This window comes from Danio rerio, chromosome 17 (assembly GCF_052040795.2).
Source record: "Danio rerio strain M-AB ecotype USA chromosome 17, GRCz13ab, whole genome shotgun sequence".
NCBI lineage: Eukaryota > Metazoa > Chordata > Actinopteri > Cypriniformes > Danionidae > Danio > Danio rerio.
This window is the reverse complement of record NC_141037.1, coordinates 15,826,954-15,844,250: the sequence shown is the minus strand read 5'-3', so window position 1 is coordinate 15,844,250 and position 17,297 is coordinate 15,826,954. Positions and strand designations below refer to the sequence as shown.

At 35.0% G+C, this 17,297-nt stretch overlaps 1 protein-coding gene across 21 annotated transcripts in view; it reads left to right on the top strand.

Annotated features, from left to right (window-relative positions):
- ppp1r13ba (protein phosphatase 1, regulatory subunit 13Ba) overlaps window positions 1-17,297 on the top strand; it is a 77,475-nt gene that overhangs the window by 42,426 nt on the left and 17,752 nt on the right. For 4 of the 21 annotated variants that reach the window (XM_087289276.1, XM_087289271.1, XM_087289274.1 and 1 more), the window contains exon 1: window positions 10,255-10,708. The exons of the other annotated variants lie outside the window; for them this stretch is intronic. In XM_087289276.1, the coding sequence (XP_087145402.1) occupies window positions 10,607-10,708 (102 nt within the window). In that variant the 5' untranslated portion in view covers window positions 10,255-10,606. Of the gene's footprint in view, window positions 1-10,254; window positions 10,709-17,297 lie in introns of those variants that run through there. 21 annotated transcript variants of the gene reach the window in all.

The window sequence follows — 17,297 nt, the reverse complement described above, 5'->3', positions numbered from 1 at the left end:
ATGCTTTTTATTCATCAAAGTTTGACATTGTTTAAGTTCTTGCTTCAGCGTACATTAACAACTAAACATTTCTTATACCTCTTCGGAGTGAAGATGAATAAATGTGTAATTTGTAAATCTTGCATTTTTCACCTTGAGGTGACTTTGAAACATACAGACTTTGTTAACAATTTGGCGCTTACGTTTTCAAAATAAAAGTCTTGAAAACATGGTGAGTGAAATATATGCTTAAAATAACTAAGGGAGGAAAACTATCACTGTTGAATGACTAGAAAACGTTTAGCTTACCGAACGCAGACTGAGGCATGCATATTAATGATTTTAGAGTTTTTTTTTAATGATCTCAGAGGTGCATATGAACAAGTAGGTATTGCTGCAGCCCGAAGACCTCCAAGTGGGAAGGGATTACACCACAAGTAGGTTGGATTTAGGTGGTGTAGGTGCGTTGGGGTAGGTGTAGACATTCATAAAGCACAATATTTGACTCTGTGTCATATACAAGACATTTAATAAATAAAAATTCCAGAAATGTACAGCCCACATGAAGCTCGTAGGCCCACCAACTTGGAGCTCAAGTCCCTCCCAGTTGGAGCTGGCTTCGACCTTCATTTATTCCCTTCTCCATATGAGTTGTGTTCATACGATGATGTCTGCCACTCATGAGGTCTGGATAAATGACCTAAAGTAGGCATACATGCAAATGTGAAAGGCGTGGCCTGTGAGTCTCGTCACAGTTTGTTTTGTTTTCTGATTGGCCTATTGTCCACTGGGGTTTTACACTCGTGGAATTGACATGAGAATGAGGAAACAGTAGTGTCTGAGGCTCATAGTATGCCCATTTTTAAATACTGATCTTTTATTATTGTTCTGTGCTTCGGTATACACAGATTTTCATTATAGGGCACCTTTAAACAACATTCTTTTTCTAAGCTCAAAAACTCCCATCTACATTCCTCAGTGAGTATTTTAGGAAAAGGGAAATTGATGTCTGCGTGTAATACTCCAGATTCACATTCCATACTGCTATAATCATAAAACCCATATAAAGCCGCTCAGCACTTGAACAGGTGGTCATCGGGACCTTCCCAGCATCACCAGTTATGTTATAAATGAGCGACGCTATTGCTCCGGTATCTCGATACGCTTTCCTCCACGTGTCCCATCATGCAGCTGTTATTAGAGATAATCCAGACAGTAGGGAGCTTCTCTTTCAAGCAGGATCATGTGATGATATTTTAATTACATCCGGCCAATAAACTTTAGGACTCGTGAAGCCCTGCGCTGGCCTGATTGTATACGGTTACTCTAAAACTGTCAGCATAATATGCAAGTCTGCAAGTGTGCTCCACTTTAAACCAGGTCAAAGGGCTGGAAGGCAAAATATATTAGATGACTAGATGTTCGGCACACCAAAAATCCCGCTCTCCCTTGATAATACAACCTAGCAGCTGCGAATCAGCAGTTGTGCTTTATCTTTATATAGTGATTCTTTTAGGGTCAGAATGCATCAGGCTTTGTTTGGGATGTTGATGTCATTATACACGTGTCAACAGTGCGTAAACTATATATTTAATGTTGTTTGCTTTGAATACATCTTTTTTCCGAGAGATCAGGTGGATGAAGGATGGTTTTATAGCACTGTTCGAAAGATGCTCAGCATGTGCTGCATTCATTTGTGTGAAAATGCAATAAGTTGCGTGATATTGAGAAATTATATTACAAATTCAGGGCTTGACATTAAGGAGTGGCCTGGAGGCTGATTTAAAAGACAAGTGGTCAAAGTTTGTTAAGTGTGTAAGCCGTATAAATTAGAATACCCACAAACTATTAGACCATTCGAGTGCAGGAAGACACTTAATTCAATACTCATAGACGTTTTCTGTGTGCACAGATTGACAACAGATTGTTTCGTTTCAAAAACAGAAACATTTTTACACTGTAAAAAAAATGTAGCATTTCATACAGTTCATTCATGTTGTCTCAACACAAATCAGTTAATTTAACTTAACAAATTTAAGTTGATCAAACAAAACAATTAAGTTGTCAACTTAAAAACCTAATGAACTGAGTTGTTTCAGCTCATTTTAATTAAGTAGTTTGAACAAGCAGCAAAAAGATATTTTTGTAGTGTACCATGATTAACCGCCGCTGGTCTCCCATACGTAATCAGCAATAAACCAGTTAGATTGATCCAAGCCTACAATAAGGCCCAATTCCAATTCTTCTTCATGTGAAGGGGTAGAGGTGTCACAGGGGGACTAGATAGGCTAGGTACCCCCTCAAACCGAGATTTTTCAGGACCATACTCAAAACCAAGGGATAAGAAAATTTCCCAGAATACACCAGCCACAACGGCAGCATAGCTGCATCCGGAATTAAGAAGATCCACAAATTAGTATTTTTTGTCATTATTATGATTTTTTACAACAAACAAGCATATGATTTGTTGGTTTCACACAATTCCTTATTGTTATCCCAACTCAAATAGATTAAGTTAACTTAATTGTTTTACAAATTTAAGTCGATTAAACTTGAAATTATTAGGTTGTCCCCAAAAAAACTCAGAAACTGTTTATTCAGCTCATTTCAATTAAATAGTTTGAACAAGCATTTGAGTGAACTTTTGGCCAAAATAGAGCACTTTCAGTCAATTTCACAGGTCTGGTTCAAATTGTTTTGGACAATGTCGTCATCTATACTTCTCACATCAAAAAATATTTCTGTTTTTAGCACATTGCTGTAGTGCAGTGATGCCTAAATAAGGGCCCGTGGGCCAAAGTTGGCCCATTGTAAACTTTGATTTGGCCCACATCCCATCTAAGAGAGTGAGAAGAATGGAGAGGGATTGGGGAGATGCCTTTAAAAGAAATCATAATTTCTAATTTGATGTAACTTTTTGTTGTAAGTTTGTTTTATTGCTGAGCTAAAAAAAAAAAAAATGTTTTAATTAAATGTTGCAAACAAATCTGATTTTTTAAAAATGTACAGTAAATAATGTCACTTGATGGATATGGACCATGGTAAGCAAATCAAAGCAAAAACTAATGCTTCATTCAACAGTGCTCCATTTTGTTATAAATGAGATTCCTTTTACTATAATAATTTCTTTATAAATATAAAAAATGATGCTTTGTTAGTTATTATAAAGCAATGCTTTTTAGTTATTTTTAAATATTATTAAATTAATTCAAAATTTACAGATGGCATCTTTATTTACCTTTGGCCTCAATCAAGTTTGGTTTTTGGCCATTCATGAGAAAAAGTTTGAGAACCCCTGCTGTAGTGTAACCACACCGTAAACACACTCAGTAGTGTTTGCCACTGTTTTCAAAGTTGTCTGATTTTTCTTTACAGATTTTAATTAAACCATTACATTTAATTAAAAAAGGCAAGCACTGGCTTTATGCATCTCCACAGCGTGGGTGATTCCAAGCCGCAGTCTGGACAAGACTTTCATGTTTGGCTTTGCAAGAATATAAAGAGATCTTTCATCAGGCTCGTTGTTGGGTTTTCAGGCCTGTCAGCTTTGTCTCTGCCCTTGCATTGCTCCGATATCACTATCATTGACCTTCTCTTTCTTTCTCTTTTTCTGCCTCTAGATGCTCCTGTAACATTCTGTGATGATGCTTACAGAGTTACCATTTCGGTCGCACTGTGCCTCCTGCATCCAGCAGATAAAACTTTATTAGATAATCAAAATTCACCGTAAAATGCGATTAGGAGTTCTGCGAGAATGCAAATGCTCCATCCGCAGAGATGAATGCTTAGCCCTTGAAAGTTGCAGAAGATCTGCGCTTGTTTTCCCTCAAGGCACTGTGCATAGTCATAAAAGAGAAACCTTTCTGTTTAAATGCTGCAAAAAATATCTGTGAATTAATGTAATATTTTGTTTGAAGACAACACTGTAAACTCTTCTAATTATAAAAAAACTACAGTATTTACAGAATTGTGCTGAAATAACATTGTTGCTAACTGTTTTTCCTTAATGACCCTGAATTCAAAAATGTACTTCAAATTAAACATTTAAAGGGGACCTGTTATGCAAAAATCACTTTTATAAGGGGTTTAAACACAGTAATGTGCCAACAGTGTATGAATATAACCAGCTTCTCATGGTACAAAACTATTAATTTTAATTTGGCATTCTCCCTTTGTACTATACATGTCATCAGAGGAGAAAAGCCCCGCTCATTAGTGATGATCTCTCCCACATTGGAGGTTAGTCTTGTTTTTGAATCTGCCACTATGCTGACACATAGTCATTTGTAGCTCCGCCCTCTTTTAAAAAGTCTCATTTGAATTTAAAGTGACAGTCATCAAAATTACACAATGAGGATCAAAGACTAAAAGGGGCAATTTCAAAGGGTTATAAAACATTATTTGTGGGATATTTTAATCAGGCATTCTTACAAAGGCATTCTATAGGGATATCAGAGACTTATTGTTCATCTTGTAAACGGGCATAATAGGTCCCCTTTAAATATTTCACCCAAAAAAAGAATAATTCTGTTATCATTTTTTTCAACCTTAACTTGTCCACAACCTCATTTACTTTCTTTCATCTAAAGATGATATTATGAAAAATGCTGGTTGTTGGACTTCCACACTAATTTTTTTTTTCTACTGTAAAAGTCAACAGCTACTTTTATGCGCATTTTGGATATGCGCATAAAAAACGGTTAATGGAAATGACATGATGCGCATAAGTTTTGAAAATGCGCATAAAGAATGTATGTGCATAACTGAGTAGGATAAACTTTTTATTCAATAAGAAAAGATGTGCATAAACTACGATGGAAACACTTTTACTGAACAAATGCCAGGATTCGCGTTAAAGAGGTCATGTGATTTTGTTATAAGAGATCGTGTGATGATAAAAATATCTGCGAATGGACAAACCAACAGGCTGAGCACACTAAAACATCTGAAATGTTGTTTTGGTCATTCTAAAATGCCTTAATCATTTCAGTATTAGTGTTTTTACAATAATATTTAACTCCAGAACTGTCAAGAGCATCTGTGTTCCATGTCTTACACCTTTAAATGCCAAGACGCGTTCACTGCATGTCGGCATTTGTCTTCTGAGGCGCGAGTCATTTAATAAATAAAGAAAAGGTTGACGCAGCTTCTCCTACCACAGCAATTCAGATTTTACTGTTGACATTTGATGCCAGTTAATCAGGAAGTTACAATTTGGTTCTCTTTGACTCATTGGATGGAAACGCTGCTTTATTCGCATGTCTTTTATGCGATAATCCAGTTTTGCACATAAATTAAATTTTAATCTTTTGATGAAAACATGCTAATGGCTGCCAGCAATTAGCATTCTTTGAATTATCTTCTTTTGTTGCTAACAGTAAAAAAGAAACTCATAAAGGTTTAAAACCCCACAAAGGAATGTACAATGTAAAACCCAACAGTCATCTTTATCAAATGAAATGAGTGTAGTTAACTCAAAATTTACTGAAAGTTTATTCTACTCCTTTGAAAAGAGTTTTGAACTCAGTCTTGAAGGTAATTTGTTAATTAAATACCTCATTACTTTAACGTAAATGGAGTAAGTTTACAGTACTCATATGGATTAGTTTTTTTTTTTACTCAAATGGTTTGTAGCAGTCGATTTCCTCAAATGGTTTGAGTTGCCTTAACTTGTTGGGTTTTAAGGTACTCAGTTGGTTTGAGTTCTCTTCATTTATTGGGTTTTATTGTGCTCAAATTGCTTCATGTACTCAAAAAGATTAAGTTCACAGTACTCACTAGGATTACTTTTTGAACTTAAATGGTTTGTTGCAATCGATTTCCTCTAATGGTTTGAGTTACCTTAACTTGGGTTTTACAATGTAAGTGATGAGCTAATTTTCATTCTCGGGTGAACTATCCCTTTAAGTTTATTGTTTTATACTTTAAAATCTTAATTTACTGCTTTCCATTATGCTACTGAATTTTATTTAAGTTTTGTTTTTTAAGTACTCAAAAGTTCTACCCTAAAAGAAAATGAGACACGCTGCACTGCAACTAAATTAAATAAAACTTTTTTTTTCATGTTTTCTTTTATTAACAGTATTATTAATGAAAATGTTTCTTTTATTAAGTTTTACTAATTATTTTTAGTTCAAGTTAGCAATAATAACCCTGACAAACACACTCACTTTTTATAATTTATTTAATGCATTATTGCAGTATAAAATAATTAGTTATGCCATTATGCTGGTATACTAAATTTTTATTTAAGTTTTGTTTTTGAAGCAACTAGATGAAATAAAATTTTTTTTTTTAGATAATTTCTTTTATTAATATTTGTATTCTTTAAAATGTCTGTTTTTTTCCTAAGTTTTAGTTTTCTTTTTTAGTTTAAGTTAGCGATAATAATCCTGAATCTATTAGAACAGAACTGCAACCCATTTTTTTCTAGTTTATAGGCAGTGATTTACTGGCTACTTAAAACGAACAAAAAAACTAGAGCAATTCAAAGAGTAGGAACAGTCCCACTGCTGAATTCTAGGTTTAGATGGTTTGTTCAGAACAACATGTGATTATGCATCTCCAGTTTATGGATTGCTCTTTATTTGTCCCGCGTTGTTCTCCTGCAGTCGCCTATTTTTGCAGAACAGAATCATCCCTCTAAAGAACACGGCTGTCTGATGCACATTACGCTGAAGTGGAGAGCACAGATTTTGGCCTGTGGCACTAGCAGTGTTTTTTTTTTTCTTTAGCGTATGGACACATGAAGGTCAGTCATGAGTGACCGCGGTCAGTTAAATGAATCAGTACTAGGAGCTATTAAAATGCGGAGAGAACTAAATGCCTGGATCAGCATTATTATGCCACTTATTGACTGTGCCCATTTCTGTCCGAGATACCTCATCCAACTGGCACAAAAAGCATCTTGTTAAATTGCTCATCGCTGTTGGAATACTAATAGGCTATAGCCCGCATCTCACAGAAAGACATGCATTTTGTGCAGAATTGTGCATCTAAACCCCCTCGTGTTGGCTTTATTGGGTGTTTTAATTTCGAAATATGCACATTTGTAATACAATTAAGACATGTGTAATACTATTGATTAAACTGAGTCGCAATCTCTTCCCCAGTTTTAATGTAACCAGTTTGATTTTGTTTTTTAAACACTGTCTTTATTCAACTTTTAAGTATGTACTGAAGAAAAACAAGACAAAACATAAATAATTATTGTTAAAATATTATTAATAAAAATTACAATTACATGTATATAAATAAATAAATGCATGTACATACACATGCAATATAAAGGTATCTAAGCAATGGTAAATTAATAGTATGTGATACAAGATACAAGACAAAAGATTCTTATCAGCTTCCTTCAGAATCCTACACTGTTTACTTGTTAAACATCAGTCAGTCTCGTCAGCTTTTGTAATGCATATAGCGCATTGTAAAGCACACTCATGCTGTAAAGTTGTGTCGCAGAGCTGCAAACACTGAAGGCAGATGCTGTGGAGCCAGTCACGCATCTGAGTGTGTGCGGGACAGCGGTGGCGCAGCGCGGGGCTCTGACAGTGGCGCCCCCGGGAGAGGAGAGGAGAGGAGGGGAGGGGAGGGGGCTCTGGGTGTTGTGAACGAGTCCTTTTTTTGGAATCAAGTTATTTGAACTGATTCAAATACAGTTGAAACTGAAACGGAGAGAAGATTTTTTCAACAAATTTCTAAACATAATAGTTTGAATAATTAATTTCTAATAACTGATTTCTATTTTCTTTGCCATGATGATGGTATTTAATATTTTACTAGATATTTTTCAAGATGCTAGTATTCAGCTTAAAGTGACATTTTTAAGGCTTAACTATGTTAATTAGGTTAACTAGGCAGGTTAGGGTAATTAGGCAAGTTATTGTTATTGTTCTGTAGACTATACAAAACAAAATAGCTTAAGGGGGCTAATAATGTTGAAAAATAAAAAACTGCTTTTATTTTAGCCAAAACAAAAACAAATAATGAGCTTATAATAAAATAAAAAAAAAAAAATTAAGCTCATTTAGATGATTTGCTGAAAGAAAGAAGAAAGGTTTTATTATTATTTTTGCCCATTTAAACAAACTTAGATTGTGGTCATCGCAAACGAACTCATCTGACAACCGACTAAAAGCCTCTTAAATGAATCAGTTTAATGCCAATGTAAAAGGATTTCTTGTCATTTGGAATTTTTTAGGCAAATAAAGATGGGGAAAGTCAATTTTGAACAAATAACCATAAAAATAATACAATTTGCATTAAAATAGGCCTACAGGTACCAAATATGATAAACATAATACCGGAAAAAAAAACATGAAGTAGATTTTTGTCCTTCAGGTTTTCAATAGATTTTTACTGTGTAGTCTAATAAAAAAACTACACTGCTACATTTAATTTTTTTTGTATTTAAATGTAAAAAAAAATATTATGGTCTCATAAAAAAGTTTTTTTAAATTATATTTACATTTTAAGTAGCTTAAATGAAATTTATTTTAGTTTTGTACTCTCAAAAAATAAAAAGATTCTTCTGCTTGTTCAAACTACACTCAAAAAATGATTACTGCTGCTTGTTCAAACTACCTGTTCAAAATGAGCTGAAACAACACAATTCTTGTAATTTCTTTGGCCAATTAATTTGTTTTATAATCAGTTCACTTAAATTTGTGACCTATTAAGTTAACTTAAGCGTTTTGTGTTGGGACAACATGAAGGAATTGTGTTGGTTCAACTACCTGGTTGGGGGATTTGTAGTTCCCAGCATGATTTGCATGGGATTGAATTAGGAGAGGGAAATGTTGACAATAAAAGTAATCTTAAGTCTTTAAAGTTTATAGAAAGACTTGTTAGAGTATAATCTATTCTTTAGTTTGAATATTAAAAAAAAAATGTATGTAATCCATTGTGTTTTGAGATTACCACCTTGCAGAAGCACCCATGCTTTGGGTGTTGGCAGCTTAATTAGCACAAATGCAGTTGGTCAGTGAGCAATAGCTGTCCTAAAATTAGTTTGAGATCAGTCTCAATCAACTGTAACTCATGAAATATGCTTAAAAATGGCTCTTTTATAGTTCGTTTTGGATAACTTCAAATAAAACTAGAGACTTTGAAATGTACAACACATAATAGACATTCATGATATTATCAGACCTTTGAGTTTGTATTTAAAAAAAATGTATTTAAACTTTTATTCGATAAAATCATGTTGGACCAACTCACTTGCATTTAATTGTGTAAATAGTTTTTTAGTTGGTGTTAAACACATTTATTGGATGTAAATCCTGCCCACAATTAAATTGAGTTCATCTAATGAGTTGTTTTGAGTGTACTTATTGGAAGTGAGATAAAACAACATACTTGTTGTGGTGTTTTGGACAACTTAATTGTTTTATGTTCAATCCATTTAAATTTGTTAAACAATGGGCTCTATTCACAGCTAGTGTTTTTCAGCTACTTTTAAAATTTCCGGTGAAAGCTTAATTTGACTATTTTCAATTTCATTAGGTTTCTTTTACAGCATCAACGTTGTATTGTAATGACAATACATTCAGTTCATTAGACTTAAGCAATCATTTAGTTGTTCAGGTGTAAAACGAGATGAAAGACTGTGTAAAAGCTAGCGACATCATGATCAGCTGATGAGCACAGAAACGCCATTGAAAATACTTATATTTTATATATATATATATATATATTTATATTTTAATGACATGGCAGGGGGAAATAAAATTTTATGCAGTGCATCTTGTCCGGTCTGGGCCCTCTTTATATCGTATATCTATCAGGCAGTAGAGATCAGTGACTTTAAAAGAAATCAGACCTTAAACGTGACAATTTTATAATGAAAAGAAGCGCTGAGGGTGGCTGGCTGAAATTAAAAGTCAGTGCGCATATACCCAATTATAGTGTAACATAATAGATTTATCTAAATTTTACTATTATAAGGCGATATGTTGCTATTATGTCCAATATTTTTGATTAGCCCATTTATTCTGTTAATCAGTTTAAGGGTGTGCCACTGATACTAATACTGAATCGTCTGAGAACGCTTTGAAATACTCATCCGATAGATTCATTAAAAAGAGCCGACTCAGCAGAACGACTCGTTCAAGAATCGGACATCACTACTGCAGTCTACTCCTGGGCGAGAGAAACACGCACACACATTAACAGCCAAAGAAGTGCTTGCACGTCAAATTTGAGCTTGAGAGAGCGAGCGAGAAAGAGAGAGAGAGAGCAAACTTACGCAGTCTCCATCATCACAGATCCACATTAACATTTGACAAAGGTCACGTTTTCTCTTTCCAACATATCAGTGTTTAACGTAGTGTGTGTGCAGCCTAATTACTCATCAGAGTCACGAGACTGTAACTATGTATAGTAAGCAGAAACGCGCAAAGTCAGTGGCGCGGGAGTGAGGATGACAGCCTGACTCATCGCTAATGTGCTGGATGACTTCACTCCTGCTTTTTGGAGAGGGGATTGCGGATTGGGACTGTGACTCTGGGGGTCTCATAACCACCACAGCGCCGCAGATACACACTACAGCTGCACTGCATCCGTCCGCCGCCGACGCATTGCTCGTAAATGAAGGACCGCGCACCTGACTCTTAGAGAAATAATGGAGTGGAATCACGTCGAGACTGTGCAGGAATTCACAGCTGAAGGACAATGCAGCAAAATTAAGGTCCGATCATGCAGAATAACCTGGGATTCTCACCAGGTAATGTCAGCGGGTTGGTTTGTGTTGCACTGGTTTGATTTGGCACGTTCGTTTAATTCATTTTTTTTGTTGTTGTCACACTTGTGCGTTGTGTTTATGGGCAGGGGCATGGAGAGATTGATTGAGCAGTTGTGATAAGTGTCAAAGTGTTGGATCAGGTTACTTTGTTGTCAAGTTATAGGAGCTGATTGATAGATAGATAGACAACTGTATGTACTGTATGGAGAAGAGATGCTCTGGCTGACATGCAGTATTTGGGTGGTTGATATGACGTTTCAGACTGTAAGAAAATTATTTTGTTATTATGCAAAACTAAATTTTTTAACATGAGATTTATTTTTTTTAATTATTGCATTGTTTTTTTAATCTTAGTGTGGTGAGAGTAATTTATTGTTTTTTCCCCCAGCTGTTTTGTGAACTCCAAAAAGCTAAAATGGCAAAAAAAAAAAAAAAAAAAAAAAACATAAACGCAAAATCATACTCGTATACATATAATTTATATGTTTATAATATTTTTAAATGCAATATTTTTTTTCTATATAGGTAAATAACTTCAGATTTCAAAATGCTGTTATTTTTACAGATTTATTTTCCTTTCAAAGTAATTTTTTCAAATAGTTTTGACTGAAAATCACTTAATGAATGAGTGATTTATGAGTGAGTGAATTAATCCACCATGCATCAAATATTGATTTCCAAACTTTTAAATTAAATCATTGGTATTATATTGCCTAAAGTTAAGCACTTTTGTTATTTAATTTAAAAAATGTTTTACACTTAAAAAATATATATTTTTAAAAGTTTACACTTTTAAAAGTTAACAATTAAAGTTATATTAAAATATGTCATATCTGAATGACATAATCTGACATAACATGACAGAATCTGCAGACATATCTTGCTATTTCTGTGGAGGATTTTGTTAAAAATCTGCGGATTTATGTGGAATTATTTTGGGAGTATCGTAACTAAAAACCTAATAAATAAAAAAAAATACCTTTCAACCTTTATTTATTGTTTGCAATGCAAATCCATCTAGATCTACTTATTAGGTAAACAAAGCAAGTCTTTCACTTAATATATCTACCAAAAGACAGAAATTATTACTTTACAAACTGTATTGTAAAAAAATCTAAGGAACACTTTACCACATTACCAAAATGTATTTAAAAACTAAATAAATATAGATTGACACACATTTGCACAGGTAAATAAATAGACTCAATGGTGGGCCAAAAATCTGTGGAAATCTGCAGATTTCTGCGCGTGCAGATTTTGTGTGGTCCTAGTAAGCAGTTTACAGAATAAAACAAATATCATGCTTTAAACAAATGCATAACTGTAAATCATAAAATCAGAGAAACTGAGAATTAAATAAAAATTGCATAACTTTATACATGCATAAAATATATATTCCGTACAATTTGCCAAAACATAAGATTCACGTAGTTTGACTGTTTTCTTCCGATTATTATTCCTAGTAATTTCTCCAATAGTCAACTGAATCGAAAGTTCTAAAACAATTGCAAAAACAAGTGCATTAAAGAATAAGGTCAGTAGACTGAACATGTAGCACTGCTTCATTTTTGCATTTATATGGAAACCAAAATGGCATATTTAAAAAAACTAAAACGTACACTTTGAAGCCTTTTTTGAAAAGTTTGCATTTGCAGGTCCCCAAAACACTCTTGTAAAACGAACAGGCAAAACATGAAAAAATTCCCATTTTTAATTTACAACTGACATGTAGCTAAGCCCCCCTAAGCGTGATGAGCTGAAGTTTCAATATAGCTTCCATGTTAAGCCTTAAAACATGCATTTCTGGTAATTGTTCCTGTGACAGGAGGAAATGAAAGTTCTCTAATTACGGCTCATTTGTTAGACAAGACATGAATAGCGGCTGCTGCGGGCAGGCGATGACCTAATGGACTATGTCATATGTGAAAGAGAGAATTACGTCTCTCGTAGATAACATTGTTGCAGGTACTGTTTGCTATAAATATAAAATGGGTATAATTTGATATCAGAATTGTCAGACACTTAATGCATCGTATGAATTGAAAATATAATTGTGGAGTTTTATAAAAATTCTGAATAACGTCTCTGAAATGATGGTCTGTTCTCTCAGACCCATCAGGTGTTCATGATCCAACACCAGATCAGCCTCAGGGGTGACCTCGTTTTCTGTGGCTTGTACAGCATTTCAGGCCAATCCTTCAGGCGTGTGAACATCCAAGGTTACTAACACTGGCATTCTCTAAAAGGATGTGCTTTTGACTGTTTGTCTGACACTTCCCTAAGTGTTTCCTTTCCCCGTTTTGCTTTCTCTGTTTGTCCTTATTTAATTAATCAAGTAGTTTATCACAAGACATTCATCACATTTACAGTTTAGGTTGGTGGACTTAAATTTCCAGGGTCTTTAGGATGTCTTCATAATGTTTGCACCTGATATAAACATGCGTTAACAGTGACCGATCATAAGTGGTCAGCTGAGAGAGATGCATTACCATTTTCGCCTGGTATTACAGGCGACCTATTATGCAAAAATCACTTTTTTTAAGGGGTTTAAACAGTTGTGTGGCAACGGTCTGTAAATATAACCAACTTCTAATGGTCAACATGTCTTAATTCTATTTTTTATAATCACGTTTTAAAAACAGACTGCAGAAACACTTTAATATTCTCAATTTGTACATGTCATCAGATTTTTTCTTCATTAGCATAAGACATTAGTCTTGTTTTCAAATCTGCCACTATGCTGACACATTTGTAGCCCCACCCCCTTTTAAAAAGAGCACAATCTCATTTGAATTTAAAGCGACAGTCACCAAAACGGAACAATTATGATCAAATCCTAAAAAGGGCAGTTTTAAAGAGTTATGAAACATTATTTTTGGGATATTCTGAGCTGAAACTTCACATAGATACTCTAGGGACACCAAAAACCTATTTGACAATTTGTAGAAAGGGTCATAGTATGTCATAGCATTGTCCACTTGTGATCTGACCAGGTTGAAAAAAAAAATACATTTCCAAGTGCCTCTATTAGGGAGTTTTAAAGGGGTGGTCTACTAAGATATCATATTTTAAACTTTAGTTGATGTGTAATGTAGCTGTGTGAACATAAACAACAACAAAATGTAATAAGCATTAACTTTTACAGAGTTAGTTTGGCAAAGCCTACAGTGAACGAAGTTTGGGGACTATGAAGAAATACATCCAGGCTTGTGAGACCACAAGGGCTTCTTGTTACGCACATTCAATACAGGCGCTGTAATGTTATAGCAAAGAAAGCTAAAATGCCGTCCAAACGCTGCTGTTTGCACAGAGCTTGTTCTGTTTCTGTATTTGGGCTTCTAAAGGACACGATGCAAAGAGAGAAGTGCTTACAGTTTAATTTTAATTATGTTCTAGAGAATTATAAAAAATATATAGATCTAGCATTTGACAAAGGAGAACTGTCAGAATCTCTCCCAGTTCAGTGCTGGATTCAGCTAAATACTCCACCAACCGATGAAGCTGTAGATTGTGAGCCACAACCTGAAACTATTTTTAATTGTTAAAAATTATCTACCACATGCAGTGTCTAATGTTAACGGTATGTTGTTGCAAGGACATAAACAAGCTTCTGTTACTACATGTACAAGTGTAACAATGGTGAAGACTGTTTGAATTAAATTTTTTGTTCCAGACGAACTTGGTTAGCCTACCTTTTACTGAACGGTTCTCGCGGTAGTGAGAAATAAGAGACTGTTCTGGGGAAATTGAGACTTCTGATCACCATTATGGGTGAATAAAACAGAGCTATTCAATATTCTGATTGGGCTACAGCCACTCTGAACCCCAGTTTAGCACCGGCGTCACTGTTTTTGAACAGCAGCGAACCAAAAGGAATACTTCACATTATCGACATAAGAAAGCATAAGGCAAAGAGGCGTTTCAGGTGACATATCGCAAATTAATTCTTCAGCCAATCAAGGGTCCCCTTCTTCCGTGGGTCCTGAGGCTTCAGCCCCACCTAGCCCTTACATTAATCCGGCCCTGTTTATGTATAGTCTTATTTATATAGATGATTTTTTCTTAATAATTAAAAATATATGTATAGGAGGTACTACATTAGTCAGTCAGTCAAAAACCATTGAGATAAATAAGTTTATTTTAAATAAGAATATTAACATAAGCAAAGCAGTGGCGCAGTAGGTAGTGCTGTCGCCTCACAGCAAGAAGGTCGCTGGGTCACTGGTTCGAGCCTCGGCTCAGTCGGCGTTTTTGTGTGGAGTTTGCATGTTCTCCCTACGTTCGCGTGGGTTTCCTCCACAGTCCAAAAGACATGTGGTACAGGTGAATTGGGTAGGCTAAATTGTCCGTTTTCTGTGTGAATGTGTGTGTGGATGTTTCCCAGAGATGGGTTGCGGCTGGAAGGGCTTCCGCTGTGTAAAAACTTGCTGGATGAGTTCTGTGGTGACCCCGGATTGATAAAGGGACTAAGACCGACAACAAACTGAATGAATGAATGAATGAATTGACTGTATAAATTCTCTCAGAGGTGTGCACGGAAATCTCTAGCATTAATTCAATCTTAATTGATCAGCCCCAATTTTAACATCAACTTGCCACATTGACTTTTCTTTTAAAATCTCACCGATGCCTCCATGAGATCATTTAGATAAGTGTACCCTCCACATGTAAGTGAGGTTTTCGCAGTACTGCTCTGACTCACCGGGGCCTGTCAGATATGCTTTAGACATTAAAAGTATAACACGTGTCCAGTGAGCCAGTTATGGGAATTGAGAGAAGCCAGTGACTCAATTATTTTGAACGTGCGCCATACTGATGTGTCAGACTGAAAGACTATCCTAGATTTGTTCAGGACATTCGGGAACATTCATCATGTATGCATCTGCTCATGTTAGTTGTCAGTGTATGGTGTGTATGTGCGCGCTCATATCAAATGACTGAAGGTTATGGAGTGTGTATGTGAGTTTACACAATTGCAGGACGTGGCATGACTCTAAGCATCCTGTTCGCTCTCTCTAGGCATTTCCTTGTGATTCTTTGCTGATTTATGGTTGAGCCTTTTATTTATTTATTTTTGACTGTACTTGTTGGGTTGTTGTTTACTGCAGATGTTTCTTTTACTCAGTGCCACACAGCTGTATACCCTGCAGAAAACAACAGCTTGAACGAGATTAAAGGTTTTAGTTGGCGGTTCATTAGTGGCACAAACTAGTATGCATGAAACATACTGTACCACAGAAAGCTAACTTAAGGAGGTCAACATTTTTCAACAGAATCGGGCACCTTGATTTCAAAACGACGTCAAAAACTCCCTCTTATCTTTGCAACATGCTTGTTCCCTACATCCCTACTTGCTCATTATGTTCCTCTGACTCTGGCCTTCTTGCTGTTCCTCGGTACCACCTCTCTTCAATGGGGGGCAGATCATTTTGTGTTATAGCACCCAAACTTAGGAACTCTCTACCACGTTCACTTCGTTCTGTTAATAATACCTCAGAATTTATATCTTAACCTAAAACTCTTTTCTGAATGCTACACTTCTGATTTGATAAACTGACCACTTTGTTTGAACATCCTGTATTCTGCATATTAGTCTCTTAGGTCTTGTTTTATATTTCCAGTTTGACTGTCTGTACGTTTGTAAATCTAATGTTGTCTCTACTTGATTATTGTTTTTTTCAATGTCTGCTTGTACTATCTCTTTTTGTTACATTCTTTGTAAAGTGTCTTTGAGCTCTGGAAATGTGCTTTATAAATAAAAATGTATTGTTATTATTATATCAAGAATTATGACAAAAAACACGTCAAAAATGTGATGTTAAAACTTTGACATCTATTTGACATCCACACATTGATGCAGTTTTGACCACCAAAATAATGATGACGAAAATGTCGACACAAAAAGGTCTGTCCTGTAATGTTTGACCTGTTTTTGACACCACCTAGCAAACATTTTTTTGTTTTTAAAAGATGTCTAATAGACCTCTAAACGTAGACACCTTGGCTAAAACAAGGCTAAATTTGGGCTGTCAGTGAAAATCTGATAAGTCTAAGAAAGTCTAAGAATAGGCAAAATCTATAGCCATCAAATAAACAGAAGTGAATGACGACACATATAAAGTCTGTCTAATAGATGATTTGTCTAGTTTTGGGCTATTCTTAGATGTCTATTAGATTTTCACTGACAGCCCAAGTTTAGCCTTGTTTTAGCCAAGCTGTCTACGTTTAGATGTCTATTAGACGTCTATTAAACACAATATTATTTGCTGGGCAATGTTGGATGTCAATTTGATATTTTTGTTGACATTAAGGTAGTTTATTATCATCAAATTGATTCATGGCATGTTATTTTATGTTGTTTTGACATCAAGATGCCCGCAAGGTTGTTTTTCTTGGATAGTGGTCTCATAAAAGTTGTGTGAGTCAGTCCCAGTATAACCAGTGTAAAATTTATCTAAAATTAAATAAGGTAAAATTTTCTGCCTGCTTCATTAATCATTTGATTTGTTGTAGGGATAAACCATTTTAACTAACAATGAAAACACCAATATTTGCACATTGATGATTTGAT